The 18055-nt window shown below is 42.8% G+C and overlaps 1 protein-coding gene across 1 annotated transcript in view; it reads left to right on the plus strand.

The window, feature by feature from the left end:
- The window catches only part of PI4K2A (phosphatidylinositol 4-kinase type 2 alpha), a 31771-nt gene extending 14458 nt beyond the window's left edge, over positions 1-17313 (plus strand). Inside the window, exons 5-9 of the mRNA XM_055345933.1 lie at positions 5300-5361; positions 7023-7122; positions 7806-7939; positions 8441-8500; positions 14629-17313. Of these exons, the coding sequence (XP_055201908.1) occupies positions 5300-5361; positions 7023-7122; positions 7806-7939; positions 8441-8500; positions 14629-14790 (518 nt within the window). The 3' untranslated portion in view covers positions 14791-17313. The remainder of the gene's footprint in view (positions 1-5299; positions 5362-7022; positions 7123-7805; positions 7940-8440; positions 8501-14628) is intronic.
- The last annotated feature ends 742 nt before the right edge of the window (positions 17314-18055 follow it).

An 18055-nucleotide genomic window follows, 5' to 3' on the forward strand; every position in this document is an offset into this window, starting at 1 on the left:
TTCCCTAAGTGATGTTGTGAATATCTTTTCATGTACTTTTTGGCCATTTGCATATCTTTGGAGAAATGTCTTTTCAACTCCTTTTGTTATTGATTTGTCGGACTTTTTTTTTTTTTTTTACGTATTCTGGATATTAATTCCTTATCAAATACATGATTTGCAAATACTTCCTCCCATTCTGTGGGGTGCCTTTTTATTCTGTTGATAGCATCTTCTTTTTCTTTCTTTCTTTTTTTTTTAAAGATTTTATTTATTTATTTGTGTGAGACATAGAGAGAAAGAGGCAGAGACACAGGCAGAGGGAGAAGCAGGTTCCATGCAGGGAGCCCGACGCAGATCCCAAGTCTCCAGGATCACGCCCCAGGCCGAAGGCGGCGCTAAACCGCTAAGCCACTGGGGCTGCCCTGATAGCATCTTCTGATGCAATTTTAAAAATTTTCATAAAGTCCAGGTTCTCTATTTTTTTATTTATTGTCTGTACCTTTGGTGTTATAGATAAGAAATTATTGCCAAATTGGATGCCATGAAGCTTTTGCCCTATGCTTTTGTCTTAAGAGTTTCATTGTTTTCAGTCTTAGATTTAGGTCATGGATCCATTTTGAGTTCATTTTTGTATATGGTGTGAGGTAAGGGTCCAACCTCATTTTCTGTATGTGGATATCCAGTTTTCCCAGTACCATCTGTTGAAGACTGTCTTTTCCCTGTTGAAGTATCTTGTCACTCTTGTTGAAAATCATTTGACCATATATGCAAAAGTTTATGTCTAGAATGTATTGTATTCCATTCATCTATATGTCTGCCTTTATGCTAGTACCACACTATTTTGATTACTATAGCTTTGTAGTAAGTATAGTTTTGTTTAAGAGAGAGAGAGTGCACTCATGTGTGTAAGTTGGTGGGGGTAGAGGAAGAGGGGAAGAGAGAATCCTAAGCAGGCTCCATACCCAGCACAGAGCCTGACATGGGGCTCAATCTCACAACCCCGAGATCACATCCTGAGCTGAAACCAAGAGTTGGACATCCAACTGATTGAGCCACCCAGGCACCGCTGTAGTAAGCTTCATTCATGTTTTATAATAGTTTTATAATAAATTTGGAAGTTTTGGAGAAAGTATGAGTCCTCCAGCTTTGTTCTTCTCTTTCTGGATTGTTTTGTTTATTTGGTGTCCCTTGAGATTCCATAGGAATTTTAGGATGGGTTTTTCTATTTCTATGAAAAACATCATTGGGATTTTGATAGGAATTGCATTAAATCTGTAGATAGCTTTGAGTAGTATTGACATCTTAACAATATTGAATCTTCCAGTCTATGAACATAGGAGGTCTTTCCATTTATTTATGTCTTTAATTTCTTTGAGCAATGTAGTTTTTATTTACAAGTCTTTTATCTCTTTGGTTAAATTAATTCCTAAGGATTTTATGCTTTTTGATGCTAATGGAATTGTTTTCTCAATTTGCTTTTTGGATTGTTTGTTGTTAGCAAAAGAAATAAAAATTAGGGATTCCCTGGGTGGCTCAGTGGGTTGGCGCCTGCCTTTGGCCCAGGCCATGATCCTGGAGTCCCGGGATCGAGTCCCACGTCAGGCTCCCTGCATGGAGCCTGCTTCTCCCTCTGCCTGTGTCTCTGCCTCTCTCTAGGTCTATCATGAATAAATAAATAAAAATTAAAAAAAAAAAGAGAAAAAAATAAAAATTATTTTTGTGCATTGACTTTGTATTCTGATGCTTTGCTGAGTTTATTCTCTTTTTTTGTATGGCATCTTTAGGGTTTTCTACATATAAAACCATATCATCTGCAACCAAAGATAATTCTACCTCTTTCTTTCAAACTTGGATGCCTTTTATTTCCTTTTCTTGCATAACTGCTGTGGTCTTCCAGTAACATGTTGAATAGAAATGTTGAAAGCAGGCATTTTTGCCTTGTTCTAGATCTTAGAGAAAAAGCTTTTGGTCTTTCACCATTGAGTATGATGTTTATTGTGGGTTTTTCACATATGACTTTTATTATGTTGAGGTAGTTTCCTTCTATTCCAGTTTAAGTATTCTTATGAAAGGATATTGAGGGGCACCTAGGTAGCTCAGTTAGTTATGCATCCAGCTCTTGGTTTTGGCTCAGGTCATGATTTCAGGGTTGTGAGATTGAGCTCCTCTTCCAGCTCTGCACTGGGTGTGGAGCCTGCTTAAAATTGTCTTTCTCCCTCTCCCTCTGCCTCTGCCCCTCCACTTGCACACATGCACTATCTCTCTAAAAAAATAATTTTTTAAAAAGGATGTTGAATTTTGTCAAATGCTTTTTCTACATCAATTGAGATGATCATGTGTGTTTTTTCCCTTCATTCTGCTAATGTGGTATATCACATTAATCAGTTTTCATATGTTGAACCATATTTACTTTGCAGTAATAAATCCCACTTGGGGGATCCCTGGGTGGCGCAGCGGTTTGGCGCCTGCCTTTGGCCCAGGGCGCGATTCTGGAGACCCCGGATCGAATCCCACATCGGGCTCCCGGAGCATGGAGCCTGCTTCTCCCTCTGCCTATGTCTCTGCCTCTCTCTCTCTCTCTCTCTGTGTGACTATCATAAAATAAATAAAAATTAAAAAAAAAAAAAAATAAATCCCACTTGGTCATGGTATATAATCCTTTTTTTTTTTTTTAAAGATTTTATTTACTTATTTGAGAGAGAGCACAAGTGGAGGGGAGTTGCAGAGGAAGAGGGAGAAGCAGACTCCCAGCTGAGCAGGGAGCCTGATGAAGGGCTTGATCCTGAGACTCTGCGATCATGACCTGAGCCAAAGGCAGACACTTAACTGACTGAGGCACCCAGGCACCCCATAATCCTTTTAATATACTGCTAAATTCCATTTGCTAGTATTTTGTTGAGGATTTTTGCAGCATTATTTATAAGGGATGTTGGTCTATCATTTTCTTGTGGTGTCTTTGTCTAGCATTGATGTCAAAGTAAGGCTGCTCTCATAGAATGAGTTTAGAATGTTCCCTCTTCCTCAAACTTCTTAGAAGTTTGAGGAGGATTGGTGGTAGTTCTTCAAGTGTTTGGTAGAATTCATCAGTGAAGTGGTGGTCCAGGGCTATTGGTTGGGAGATTTTTCATTACAGATTCAATCTTCTTACTGGCTATAGATCTATTCAGATTTTCTATTTCTGCATGATGAAGTCTGTCTGTTTTTTGGGTTTTTTTTTTTTTGAGAGCATGTGAGTGGGGGTGGGGGGACAGAACGAGAGGGGGAGAGAGGATCCCAAGCAGGCTCCATGCCCAGTCATTTCTTCCTGTATTATTGTTTCTTTGAAGGTAATCTCTTTTTCTCTAGCTCTTTTGAGATTTTCCCTGTAGTTGGTTTTCAGAATTTTTACTGCCATACGCTTGGTGTAGTTTTCTTTGTATATATCCTATAGGGATTCATAGTTTTCCTTGAATCAATAGTTTGAAACCTTTTGTCACTTTTGGAAAATTCTCAGCTATTATCTCTTTATTTTATTTATTTAAAAGTTATCTACTTAAAAAAAAACTTATCTACTTAAGTAATCTCCACACACACTGTAGGGCTAGAGCTCACAATCCTAAGATCAAGAGTAGCATGCTCTTTTGATGAGGCAGCCAGGCATCTCTATTCTCTCTTTTTTTTTTTTAAGATTTTATCTAATTATTCATGAGAGACACAGAGAGAGAGGTGGCAGAGACACAGGCAGAGGGAGAAGCAGGGGCCATGCAGGGAACCTGATGTGGGACTCAATCCCAGGTCTCCAGGATCACACCCTGGGCCAAAGGCAGGTGCCAAACCGCTGAGCCACCCAGGGATCCCCCTATTCTCTCTTTAAATAATTACTTCTGCTCATTTTTTTTTCTCCATTCCTTCTTAAGAATCCAATCACATGTTGTTAGTAACACATTTTTTCCTGGGTGCTTCATTCTGTTCTCTTTTTGTGACTGTTTTTCAGATCATTACTTCTGTCTTTGGCACAATCTATTGTTAAGCTCATCTATTGGAGTTCTCAGTTTGTTTTTGTTTTTGTTTTAAAGATCTTATTTATTCATGAGAGACAGAGAGAGAGAGAGAGAGGCAGGCAGGCAGGCAGAGACACAGGCACAGGGAGAAGCAGGTTCCATGCAGGGAGCCTGATGTGGGACTCAATCCTGAGTCTCCAGCATCATGCTCTGGACTGAAGGTGGCGCTAAACCGCTGAACCACCCAGGCTGCCCATGAAGTTCTCAATTTGGTAACCATATTTTTCAGTTGTTAAATTTCTATTTGATTCTTTTTTGTGAATTCTTATTTTCTGCTAATATTCTTAATCTTGCTTTTTATCTTAAACATATTAAGAATTTTATCTTGCATATTTTAGTGTCTGTATTTTCATTGTTCGAAGTCCCTGTAGATTTATTTTACTTTTATGTTTTCTTTGTTTTTATTTATGTCATTGTGTCTCTTTATATACCTGTTTTTATAGTTAGATAGATAGATAGATAGATTTTATTTATTTATTCATGAGAGACACAGAGAAAGAGGTAGAGACAGGCAGAGGGATAGCAGGCTCCATGCAGGGAGCCCAATATGGGACTCGATCCTGGGACTCTGGGATCATGCCCTGAGCCAACGGCAGACTCTCAACCACTGAGCCACCCACGCGTCCCTCTATCTGGTTATTTTTGATTGTCAGATATTATATATCAAAAATGGTAGAAATATTTGGAGGCCTGGATGCTAATATAAATCCCATGTAGAAGAAGATGTTTGTACTTGGCAAGCAGCTAGGGGTACTAGCTATCCAGATTCACTTTAATTTCTGGTGTTGAAGAGAAACTCTACTTAGTTCCAAGGTGTCGTCCTTCAGATTTCAAACCACAGCATGGGGGATTTTTTTTTTTTTTTTTTTTTACAGCATGGGGGATTTAGCAGGGTCTCCTCCCCTTATCAGTCACCAGACTAGGGTTTTGTCTCCCTAGCTACACATGGCTATTAGAACAGTGTTCCATATCTCAACCTCTTAGCTACCTCTTCCCAAATCAGCAGATGCTCTAAGAGAAAAGCCACAAACGATGGATTCTCTTTCTGAATTTTCTCCTCTTCCAGGTCCAACACTTCGGACCTGGAAGACACATTAAGACACTCTTAATGGTCTTGTTAAAATCTCCAGTACCTTCAAGAGATTTAAAAAAATTTTTCTATCAGTTTTTTCTAGTTCTCAGTAGAATGATAGGTTCAAGTGCCCAAAATATGAAATCCCTCATACTGAAAGTGAAAGTCACCCCAGTTTTTCCTAACTTCATGTTTCTGTTCACAGATCGAGGCAATGACAACTGGCTGATTAAATATGACTGTCCAATGGATAGTTCTAGCTCTCGGGTAAGTGGTTGATCTCTGTCTCGAGGAAGAGGATGAAGGATGAGGTAGTATGTATGCATAATACAGAAACATAATAATCAGAGATTAGGTAACATATGTTCAAGAGAATCAGGATAGCACATGTGTTTAAAATTGATAAGTTAATATTTGATAGAGTTATCAATCTGTTTTTTAAGCAATATCTTATTGAGTGATGTTAATAAAGATAGAATGAAGGAAAGTTCAAATATCTTTGGGCTATATCACATATTTTATGCCTTTCTTGGAGATACACTTGCATAGTAGCATTGTAAAGGTCTGAAAAGTAGTTCATTAGATGAACCTATTTAATTTTATTTGGCCCAGTGATTTCTAAACTTTTTAAGAATATTTTTCTCCTAATAGTTCCACAGACAGTTCCACAGAATATCAGTTTAGAAGAAGCTGGTTCCTGCAGCTTTCCATACTTTTTCATTACTTCCGTACTCCACCATGCTTCTGTATTTCTGCTCAGTCTGCACATTTAAAAAAATTAGTGGGAATGCTACCTAGAATAGGAGAGTGAGATTGACTTTTATTTATAGTGAGTGTTTTTTGTCCTGCTTTATTTAAATATAATTGACATACAACCGTGTGCAGTTTTAAGATGTGCAATGTGGTGACTTTAATGTATATTTTGCAAAGTATTTACCACAATAAGGTTAGTTAACACATTCTCATAGTGTTTTTACTTCTCTAATAGTGGTTCTCAAATTTTGTACGTCTGAATCACCTGAAGAGCTTATTAAAAATAGTACAGATTCTTCAGGCCTTTCCCTCACTAGCTCTAGGGTAAAACTCAGGATTCCAGACTTTTAATAAGATATCCTAGGGGATTCTGATGCAGGTATCCTCGACCCACATTCCCTGTTTCTGTGATGGCACCTGTGAACTTGAAGCATGGAGCCAAATATAGTCATGAGAGTGGCAGACTGTCATGGGTACCCTGCCCCACTCTTTGCAATTGACCTTGTCCCTTATCACTGAAATGGCAAAAGACTCTCTTGTGCAAGAGCAACCAGCTGTTACCTTCCATGGCTCTGTCATGTCGTGGGAAAATGTGGTCACCAGTGAGGTAGCATCTGGTCAAGGACTTTAGCTGGCTGAATTTGATTTTTCTTTTTCATACTCTCAGGACTCTCACTGCCTTTCCCTAGGAGGAAAGGCTTAGAGGTACCTTTGTTATTGTCAGTTTCCTTCTTACCAAGGACTGTGGCAACTCCTGGGGAAGTGTACCTTTTCTAAGATAAGGGAGTCTTAGAACCTTGAATAGGCCAAGGCCGAGGTGCCATAAATGTACTAAGTTTAAAATATCAGTGAGAATGACAGAACATGAGAGACTCCTAACTCTGGGAAATGAACAAGGGGTAGTGTGAAAGGGAGGTGGGTGGAGGGTTGGAGTGACTGGGTGACGGGCACTGAGGGGGGCACTTGATGGGATGAGCACTGGGTGATGTGCTATATGTTGGCAAATTGAACTCCAATTTAAAAAAAAAATACTAAGTTTAGGTAACTATGAAAATCAGTTCAGAAGTTGAATAAGGATTGGTGCCTGAGGGGGTTGAGGTGGGGTGCTTTGCTACTACTTTAAAGGGCATGAGACAGGTGGGACTCTAAATATTTAGTCTTTCCTTGCTCTTCAGGACACAGACTGGGTGGTGGTGAAGGAGCCAGTTATCAAGGTGGCTGCCATAGACAATGGTCTGGCTTTCCCCCTGAAACATCCTGACTCCTGGAGGGCATGTAAGTCTGAGACCACTGTGGTCTGGCTCTTTTCTTGCTCACTCTCAGTTTCTCATCTACGCAATGAAGATAATAATAACTCTACCACAGGACTGTTCTAAGAATTCATGGAATAAAGCAGCTCATGCATTTAGCACAGTAGCTGGCATATGGCAAGTACTGCAAAATAAAAGCTATTATTGTCATTTTTACCTTATATTATTCCTATTACAAGCACACAGTTGAATTTTCTCATCTGTGTTTGCATATTTCTCCTTTCTGAGGACTGTCTTCTTATAATTTATTCTATTTGGGTTTCTAAATGTAAGCCATTGTCAGTGTTCTATATTCCTTGTTGACATCCTGGAAGTCAGCCCCTGCCCTGTTATAATGAGAAACTCTTGGAAAAAGAGAGCAATACAAGTTGGGGGTCACTAACTCCTTTGCAATATCAGTCTGTCTTTTCAGTGTCTCCTTGCAAGTCACTGGAAAGTCATGTCACATCTGGAAAGAGGACTAGGATTCGGCAGTCCTAGGTTTAAATCCTAATTCCTCCAATTACTCTATAGCCATAGGGTTAACAGCCCTTGTAATTTTCTTTCCTGTTGTATATCATGTGAGAGGGGTGTTCTGCCTTTTGCAGTGCTCTGATAGGTGGAGGACATAGATGGGCAGCTTTGCTTTGTGTTTTTTCCTCTTTTCAGATCCCTTTTACTGGGCCTGGTTGCCCCAGGCAAAAGTTCCATTCTCTCAGGAGATCAAAGATCTGATTCTTCCAAAGATATCGGACCCTAACTTTGTCAAGGACTTGGAGGAGGACCTATATGAACTCTTCAAGGTTAGCCCTGGGATCCTCAACCTTATAACCATATGGAAGAAGGAATTTCTAATGGCTTTTCTAATGGGTCCTGATACAAGCCAAGAGAGAATGGCTAACACTCTTCTGACTTGTGTTGGCCAATGAAGAGCAAACAAGATTCCCACATGTGGACAGCAAAGACCTAGCTTGGGTTGGTTTGAAAAAAATTGACATCTGTGATGAATCACCATGGGTTTATCCTGCATGTCATGGGGCTGTGGTGTATCTGCAGAGCTCTCCCTTTTCAAATGGAGCACTAGAGCCTGGAGTTCTTTAGAGTTAATAATGAGACTTAGGACAAGATACTTACTTGTTCTCTCTTTCCCTATCTGTGAAACAGTTCTTGGGGTGGTAGTTAACTTCACTAAGCCTTGTAAGCCTTATGTAAGTTTTCTTTATTAGAAAGTTTCTATTTGGGGGAAGAAAATGAAAAAGAATTCTGAGGGATTCATGCAGGTTCCATCTCCTGCCCTTTTGCAGAAAGATCCTGGTTTTGACAGGGGCCAGTTCCATAAGCAGATTGCTGTCATGCGGGGACAGGTAAGCCTGGGACTTCCTCCTGGTGTCATTCTTGGGATCTCTCTGGGAGGGTTGTATGCTCATGTTGAGTAAATGTGTAAAGCTTGTGTTGTATAGCCTTTGAGTTTATGCCATGCTTATTTATGACTCTGTCTTAGTACATGGGAGAGGAAAGGTAGCCCTTTCCAATTTCCCATCTCTTCCATGGTATCCAGTGCTTGGTGAGGATTTACTGTGTGCTCAGCTTTGTGCCAGGTGTTGGGTAGTTCATTGGTAAATTGAACCAGGGTCCACTGTCCTCAAGTTGTTCAAGGCAGGCCATATGCCTTGGTGGTTAAGAGCTAGCCTCTGGAGTCAGACCTCTTCACTACTTGTAAGCTCTGCGATCTTGGGCAAGAGCCTCTGTATCCTTGTTTATAAAGTGTGACAATAATAACACCTTGCAGAGTTGGCCAGAGGATTACATAATATAATGCATATCAAGTGTTTAGTTAAAACAATTACCTACCTAGCACATGGTTAGCACTCATATATATTGGCTGTGGTTATAATTTTTGTAATGGTTATAAGTCATATTATTTCTTTTCTCTCCATTTTACCTTCAAAGAGAGCTAAGGAAACCCCTAGGGCATTGCTGATCTTCCAAATTAGTAAAGACTATGCCTGAAAAATTGTTTTAAAACTTTTTTTGGGATCCCTGGGTGGCGCAGCGGTTTGGCTCCCGGTGCATGGAGCCTGCTTCTCCCTCTGCTTATGTTTCTGCCTCTCTCTCTCTCTCTCTCTCTCTCTCTCTCTGACTATCATAAATAAATTAAAAAAGGGGGGGGGCAGAGGGAGAAGCTGGCATCATACAGAGAGTGGGACTCGATCCAGGGTCTCCAGGATCACGCCCCGGGCTGCAGGCGGCGCTAAAACCGCTGAGCCACCGGGGCTGCCGTTTTAAAACTCTTAAAGGGCACTGACGTTCTTATCACTTTAAAGAGATTTGGGATGGGGGCGCCTGGGTGACTCAGTCAGTTGGGTGTCTACCTTTGGCTCAGGTTGTGAAGAGCTCTGCGTCAGGCTTCCTGCTCAGCGAGGAGCCTGCTTCTCCCTTTCCCTCTGCTTGCCGCTCCCCCTGCTTATGTGTGTGCACGTTCTCTCTCTCTCTCTCTCTCTCTCTCTCTCTCTGTCAAATAAATAAATAAAATCTTTTAAAAAAAGATAAAGATATATGGGTTGGCCTAATAGTTAAGGGGCACACCCTGGTCTTGGTGCCTGTGTTTGAATCCTGGCTCTGTCACTTATTGGCTCTGAGGTCTCGGAGAAATTACTTAGTCTTTCCTTCTTTTAGTTTCTCCATTGGTAACATGGGAGTAATAACAGCACCTACACCATAGAGTTATTATGAGATAAATGATTTGGAGTAGTGCTTGATTGAAATTCTCGATAAGCATTAGCTGTTTTATGATTATGTATACAGAAAAGGCAGCTTGTCACATCTTTAAAGGACAAGATCTTTCTAGTTGTAATTATGCATTTATGTCTTCTTACCATTTAGGTAAAGGCTTCTGGTGAGAGCAACTCTTGGGGTTACTGAGTCCATATTTCCTTGGAAATGGGATGTACAGAGGTTTTAAGAGCTGCAGTTAGAGCTGCCTGCGTACCAGTAACTTGGTCTTCCTATATTCCCCAAGTAGTGTAAGGGCACAGTTAAGCTGGCGGAATTTTTGGAAACCTTAAAAGCCACTTGATGTACTGTGGTATTAGGGAACTCAGCCTAAAGAAATAAACTTCTTCTCAAGTTTATGTAGGCTGTGCCTCTGTGCCTGTGGTATACTCTCTTCCCTCATCCCTTCCCAACTCCATCCCTTGCCCACAACCCTAGCCATCCTCCTTTCGTCTGCTCCAGTTAGGGCCTTTGTCTAGAGTGGCAAAAAGGAGGAAGTGCAGTTTTTCTCTTTCTTCTGTTTTGTGCACCTAATGTCCTTTGAGAGCCTTTTGGCCTCTTAACAGCCTAGAGTGGCTGCCTCTGGACCCCATAAGGTTTCATGAGCATCCAGCTCCTTTCAGCAGGTAGAAGGCCAGTATATTAGTCACATCTTCACTTGCTCACCAGTCATATCCCATGGCAAAATGAGCTTTTGCCTTCCAGAGGTCGGCTACACCACAGGGAAAGGGGGTCACAATCCTTTACCTGCCTCAGCTGTCATCACAGAGTGCCTGTGTGAGGGCTCTGAGCCAGAGGGGAAGAGTCAGGAGCTCCTAGAGACACGGAGTTGGGGGACAGAAGTTGTCGCTCACCATAAAGTCTTCACACCAGGTGTTAGAGTGTAGGGTCTGAGGTCAAGCCTCTTTAAATGGCCTGTTCAAAGACAGTGTTGATTCTTTCGCATTATGTGCCTGCTATCAGTTTTTCATCAACTTTTTTTTTTTTAGATTTTATTTATTTGGGACACAGAGACAGAGAGAGGCAGAGACACAGGCAGAGTGAGAAGCAGGCTCCCTGCAGGAACTTGATCCCAGGTCTCCAGGATCTCACCCTGGGCTGAAGGCGGCACTAAACCGCTGAGCCGCCGGGGCTGCCCAACCGCTGAGCCGCCGGGGCTGCCCTCATCAACTTTTTAATTTGAAAAATTTCAAACCTCAGTAAAGAGTAGGATGTTTTCCTGATTCACCAATTATTACACTTAGCCACACTTGCTTTATCTCTATATCTGTTTCCTCGTATCTCTGTAGATTATCTATTGGAATAATATCTGTATATCCCTATATATTTTCTCTTTTTTTTTTTTTTAAGATTTTATTTATTTATTCACGAGAGACACACACACACAGAGGCAGAGACACAGGCAGAGGGAGAAGCAGGCTCCATGCAGGGAGCCCAATGTGGGACTTGATCCCGGGTCTCCAGGATCAGGCCCTGGACTGAAGGCAGGTGCTAAACCACTGAGCCACCCAGGGATCCCTATTTTCTCTTTTTAAAATACCTGTGTAGGGGATCCCTGGGTGGCTCAGCGGTTTGGTGCCTGCCTTTGACTCAGGGCGCAATCCTGGAGTCCTGGGATCGAGTCCCACGTCAGGCTTCCGGCATGGAGCCTGCTTCTCCCTCTGCCTGTGTCTCTGCGCACCTCTCTCTGTCTCTCTCTCTCTCTGTCTCTCTCTCTCTCTCTCTATGTCTATCATGAATAAATAAAATCTTTAAAAAAATAAAATACCTGTGTAATTTGTCTCTCCCTAGATAGATAGATTGATATATTTTATTTTTGGCCAGATCTTTTGAAAGTAAGTTGTAGATAATTTGACATTTTACCCCAACTCCTTCAGAGGCAGCTTCTAACCCAAAGAACCAAAGGAAGCTCAGGAAGAACCAGCCAGAGCAGGTTTAAAATCCTCTCTCTTGAGTTGGGTAGTCTCTGCACAATTCACTCCAATTCCATCTGAACCCCCTTTTCATTCTCTACCCTGAGTTCATGTTCAGTGGTCTTTGAAGCAGTAGAGGATGCTGACAGGTACCAAAACAAGTGGAAAAAAAAAAGTTACTGGTAGGATCCAGTTCTCACTTCTCACCTCTGTTTCAGGTGTTTCTCTGCCTCTTCATGAGCAGCATTTGCAGACCAGGAATATTTATGACTTGAGGGCTGTGTGTCTCCTTGATTTGAGGGTGCAGCCATGCTTACCCTCCCCTATGTCTGTGGCCTGGCCATGAAAATCTTCAGTACTGTGCAGTTTTTTTATTTTTATTTTATTTTATTTTATTTTATTTTATTTTATTTTATTTTATTTTATTTATTTATTTTTTTAGTATTGTGCAGTTTATTTTTTTTTTAATTTTTATTTACTTAGGATAGTCACAGAGAGAGAGAGAGAGGCAGAGACACAGGCAGAGGGAGAAGCAGGCTCCATGCACCGGGAGCCCGATGTGGGATTCGATCCCGGGTCTCCAGGTTCGCGCCCTGGGCCAAAGGCAGGCGCCAAACCGCTGCGCCACCCAGGGATCCATATTGTGCAGTTTAAAGGCAGCTCATGGGCGTCTGGCTGGCTCAGTCTGTAGAGCATGTGACTCTTGATCTTGGGGTTTGAGTTTGAGCCTCACGTTGGGTATAGAGATTACTTAAAAATAAAATCTTAAAAAAAATGAAACTGTGTTTTATAAAGAAGGAAGGCTATCATAGGACAACTTCCATTTTTGTACTGTCTTGTCAGAATAGATAATGGTGGTGATTCTAATTTTGATGAACATGTTCCCATGAACACATTTATTTTTTTTGTAGGATTTTATTTATTATTTGAGAAAGAGAGTGAGAGTAAGAGAGCACAAGCTGGGGAGAGGGAGGGTCCTCGGATTGTGACCTGAGCCAAAAGCAGATGGTTAACTGACTGAGCCATCCAGGTACCCTCCCATGAGCACATTTCTGAAATCTGTAAAGTATGAACAAAAGTTGGTAAAAAGCTAAATGCAGTGTGGTATCCTGAGTGGGATCCTGAAATAGAAAAAGAATGGTAGTGGAAAAGTAATGAAATCCGAATTAAGTTGAGTTTGGTTAATAGTAATGTTTTCAATGTTATTTTCTTAGTTCTTGTAAATATACCATAGTTACATGAAAATTTAAAATTAGGAGAAACTGGGGCAGCCCGGGTGGCTCAGCGGCTTAGCACCTGCCTTCAGCCCAGGGCCTGATCCTGGAGACCCGGGATCGAGTCCCATGTCCCATGCATGGAGCCTGCTTCTCCTCTGTGTCTCTGCCATTCTCTCTCTCTCTCTGTGTCTTTCATGAATAAATAAAATCTTTAAAAAATAAAAAAACTAAACCTATTTAAAATAAAATAAATAAAATAAAATAAAATAAAATTAGGAGAAACTGAGTGGTGTACAGGAATTCTCTGTACTATTTTTTTTACCTTTTCCATAAGTTTAGAAAACAATGATAAAGACAGAGCATTAGAGGGAGAACCCAAGTGAAATATTTGACTCTTCAAACTGTAGGAAAATCAGAAAATAAGGATCAACGATGAGCAAATAAAAATCACCTATAAAGGATGCCTGGGTGGGTTTGCAGTTTGGCGCCTGCCTTTGGCTCAGGGCGTGATCCTGGAGACCCAGAATCGAGTCCCACATTAGGCTCCCTGCATGGAGCCTGCTTCTCCCTCTGCCTGTGTCTCTCCCTCTCTCTCTGTGTATCTCTCATGAATAAATAAATAAAATCTTTAAAAAAAAAAAACACCTATAATTTCTCGACCCAGAGATAATCACTGCCACTTCCTTCACCTTTCTCTATAGATAGGTAGATAGGAAGAAAGAATTTCAGAAAATAAAGGTGGAGTCACATTATAATCCTGGCTACAGTCTCTGTCCTATTCTAATGACATCGTGATCAACTTTCCACGCCAATAAAATAAATCTTTTAATCACCGTTTCTTATTCCTTAGATTATGAACTGATCCCATACTCTTGGGTATTTATACATTTTCACTGTTATAAACAATACTTCCCTGTATTAGTTGAAACTAAGTGTTTTGTGCATACCCATGATTGTTTCTTTAGTTCCTACAAACAGAATTGCTGAGTCAGAGGGCCTGTTCACTTTTAAGCCTTTATCATCCACTTGTGTTTTGGAAAAACTGGCCCAGGGTCTGGCCCCAGAGCCTGACTCTCTGAACTGTTTCCCAGATTTGAGGCTGCTGCTGCTTCTTCTGTATCCTTATTAAGGGGAATGGCAAAAAATGAGAGTTTTGGTTTTAATTTTCTTTTTTTAAATGACCAGAGTGGTAGTGGTCTCCATATTCTGTATTTTGCTCCTTTATTTTTCTACTTTTGGAAATACCCTATTTGCATAATTTTCCATTAATGTATTGTTTATTTTTGTTTTTTTTTTTAATTTTTATTTATTTATGATAGTCACAGAGAGAGAGAGAGGAAAGGCACAGAGACATAGACAGAGGGAGAAGCAGGCTCCATGCACCGGGAGCCCGATGTGGGATTCGATCCTGGGTCTCCAGGATCGCGCCCTGGGCCAAAGGCAGGCGCCAAACCGCTGCGCCACCCAGGGATCCCTGTATTGTTTATTTTTGTATTGATTTATGGAAGCACTCTGTCAGCAGGTCTTCCTTCAGAGGCAGACCAGGATGCTTTGGTCATTCCCAAACTGATCTTATTTTTCCTGCTGCAGATTCTAAATCTGACCCAGGCCCTGAAAGACAACAAGAGTCCCCTGCACCTTGTCCAGATGCCACCCGTGATTGTCGAGACGGCTCGATCCCACCAGCGATCTTCTAGCGAGTCCTACACACAAAGCTTTCAGAGTCGGAAGCCCTTCTTTTCGTGGTGGTAGCCCGAGAGGCAGACAAAGACATGTTTGAAACTTGGGCTGGGAGGAAGCCTGGGGAGTGGGTTGCAGGAGAAGCCAGAGAAGCTGGTGGAGAGCAGTGCCCTTAAGAGTCCTTCTCTGCTTGCCACCCCCTCAGGGCTTTCCCAAGCACAGGGAGAAGCACAATCGGATGGACAGTGTGTGCTGTTGGACCCTTTTGAGTACTAGGGAGGGCTGGAGCCTCCGTGGGAGTAGTCCAGAGGCCCTGGAAGGAGCATCTCCCAGCGTCCCCTGGGGGCAGGCTGGGACATCCCCTTCCCTCCCTGACACCCTGCTCTGTGGCAATTCCTCATTATATTCTGCATCAGAAAATGAACACAAATACGAATTTAAATATTAGTAGCAAAAGCCAGGCAGAATCCCAGATCCTCTCAGGTCAGAAAGCTCTGATCCAGACCTAAATTTGCATGGACCCAGACACTCACGTGCCTCACAGTTCCCTACTCTTGTGGACCAAGGCGGCTGCGTGATTCAGAGGGCGACTGGGGGACTCACCAATTGGGACAGACAGAGCCGCACCTTTCCTTTGGGTTTTTGCCAGTTTTTCTTCCCCTTCTCCCACCAGTGCAATAGGCTGACTGAAAGCCTCCCAGCCCAGTCTCACAGTGGGGACGCTTTTGCTCCAGAACTCTCAGTGGTTCTGCAGATGGTCATAGAGATCAGCTCTGCTCTCTGCTCTGGTAGGGATGCAGGTTCCGTAGGCCAGGTTTGTAGTTGCCCATCATACAGGCAATGGCAAGAGGGAGGAAACAGCCGCCCCAGCATGCAGAAGCAATCCCTTTTGGCCTAAGGGCATGCTGGGAGCTGTAATTGGTCTGTGGGTAAATTTATCCCAGCCTTGCTTCCTGAGTCTTGTGATACAACTCCACCAGTCCTCTAATTTGTTCTGTTGTTAGATTTTTTTTTTTTTCTCAACGCTTTTGACTTAGGGGTTCAGTTCTGGGTTCTGGAGTGGGTCTCAGTGAGGTGCATCTCAGCTCATAAGAGGACAGGATATTAGGTCCCTGCACTTCTTTTTATGGTACTGCTGCTGCTTGGTGGAGGTTACTAGACTCGTATTCTCTTCCTAGTTGGCAACTTCCCTTTGCTCCCTGACTTCTTGTTCCAGGCCAGTTGTTCCATGGGTTCTTGAGAAAGGCAGCGCCCGGAGGAGAAAGGCCTTCAAACTGTCCCTCAGTGCCTGCCCAGCTCAGTGTGCATCTTCCTGTTTCCATGTCTCTTCCCTCAGCTGTCCCCCTTCCCAGGTGTCCAAGCCCTTTCTACACCAAAGCAAAGAATGGCCTCGAGAGGGAGTAAAGAGGGTGCCATCTGTGGCTAAGCGGCAGTTCTACGCTGCTAGACACTTCAAGATTCTGGCACCCTGCGATTGGTCAATCAACCTTGGAAAGAAACTATCTCGAAGGTTTGAAAAACAACCAAAGAAAGGGAGCAAGGACTATGGCTGTGTGCCCTCTGCTTGCCCAGCTCCCGCTGCCCAGGAGGCAGAGCGGAGATGTACAGCCCTCTTGTCAGCTGGGCCAAGCTGGTACCTTTGCATCCTAGCTCCAGGAGCCAGCTTGTGCTGGGATTCCCTCCAGCTGACAGGAAGAATCTCTGGGAGCTGGATATGCATGCCTGGTGGACAAAGACACAGCTCTTAGCCCTGACAATCTCATTCGACCGACCTGGAATCTGGTCTTGGGGACCATGTTTGTGACAGTGCCTGCCCCCAGACTGCAGGGACAGCAAGGCTTCCAAAGGCCAGAGGGGGTACCATGGTGTGTTTAGCTCTCCAAGACCTCTCTACATAAACCTGTTGGTAAAGCGTCTCATCTGGGTGTCAAGAGAGCCTAAGCAGTCTTAGAGGAAGCTGGTTGCTTCCTCCAGCCAAGTAGATCTGCACATTGCCCTCATCCAGACCAGCCCTGTGATGAGAAGGAGATTGGGTTCAATGTACGAGGGGGCTGGTCCCAATCCTGGCAAGAGTGTGGGGCATCCTTTCCTGGCATGTTTCCATTCTCCTTGAAGTCTGTACTCAGGTTGCCTTGAATGTGGACTCGGGGAGAGCCGGGGGCCCAAAGTGCCAGGGCAGGCTTCTGGGTGGTACTCATGGGACAGCCCAGCCCTCTGCTAGCCCAAGGCCCTGTTCTCGTGTCAGGGAGGTGAGGCTGGGCTGGGAGAGTGCTGCTGCCTGTGTTGTTCTGCCAACGCACTATAGAACTTGTATGTAATGTATTTAAATCAATGCAAATGTATGAATAACAAGTCCAATTCTGACCTTTGTCGTCTAGTGTTCTTGGGTGAGAGAAAGACAAGGTAGAATGAAATTTTAAGGACCAAGAACCCTGTGTTTCAATGGAGTTGTGGAGATATGGCTCCTGAATTATACAGGTCCTCATTTCCAAAGTCCTAGTGCTCTGAAAACCAAAAATATTTTTATTAACTCATTTGACACCAAAATGTGACTGAACCTACATTGATATGAATTGAAACTATTTGTAACCATCATGTTTTTCTCTTAGCGTGTATATTTGTTGCAGAAGTATTACTGTTATGTTATGAGATATTTCCCTACTAGGGATTATGTAGCACTTGTACTTAGTACTTCCCAAAAACTGAAAAAATACTGAATAGCAAAATCATCTAGTCCTAAGGGTTTGAGATGAGGAATATGGACTCAGCTTCTCTTCGTGGCCACAAGAGGGCAGCCCTGTTTTGTCTGTGCATCATAGCCTGCTTGAAGTTTTGAATCCAGGGTTTTGAAGTGGTAGGTAATAGGGCAGATAGGATTCCAGGGGAGTGGAGCTGGATGCTAATGAGCACATGATATACTATTGAGGTAAAGCCAGTAGAGTAACCAAAAATCCTCACTGAACATTTTTAGGCTAGGAAACCTCAGATAATGCCAGAGGCTCAAGAATGATTGGGCTAGCTGTTGATGGTTGGCCTGTGGGGAGAAAGAAACCAGCTGAAGAGCTGGCATCCCAGTACAATGACTGCAGGCTCAGTGCTCACTATGCAAGGCCAGCTGGAATAGCCTCTCCCTTCTAGAACTGGCCAGAGTCCAGGAGCCCTCTTCTGTGGATCAGGACCACCCTATAGAGTTACATCCATCTCCTAATTGGACAACCTCTGGAAAAGGAGGCTTTGGCACAGGGGACCTAGGAGGTTGGGGGACTCACAGAGAAAAAGGAGGCCTGTCCTATTTTCTCCTTCCTGGGAACACCCCCCTTTTCCCTGCAATAAGCAC

This window comes from Nyctereutes procyonoides, unplaced genomic scaffold (assembly GCF_905146905.1).
Source record: "Nyctereutes procyonoides isolate TBG_1078 unplaced genomic scaffold, NYPRO_anot_genome, whole genome shotgun sequence".
NCBI lineage: Eukaryota > Metazoa > Chordata > Mammalia > Carnivora > Canidae > Nyctereutes > Nyctereutes procyonoides.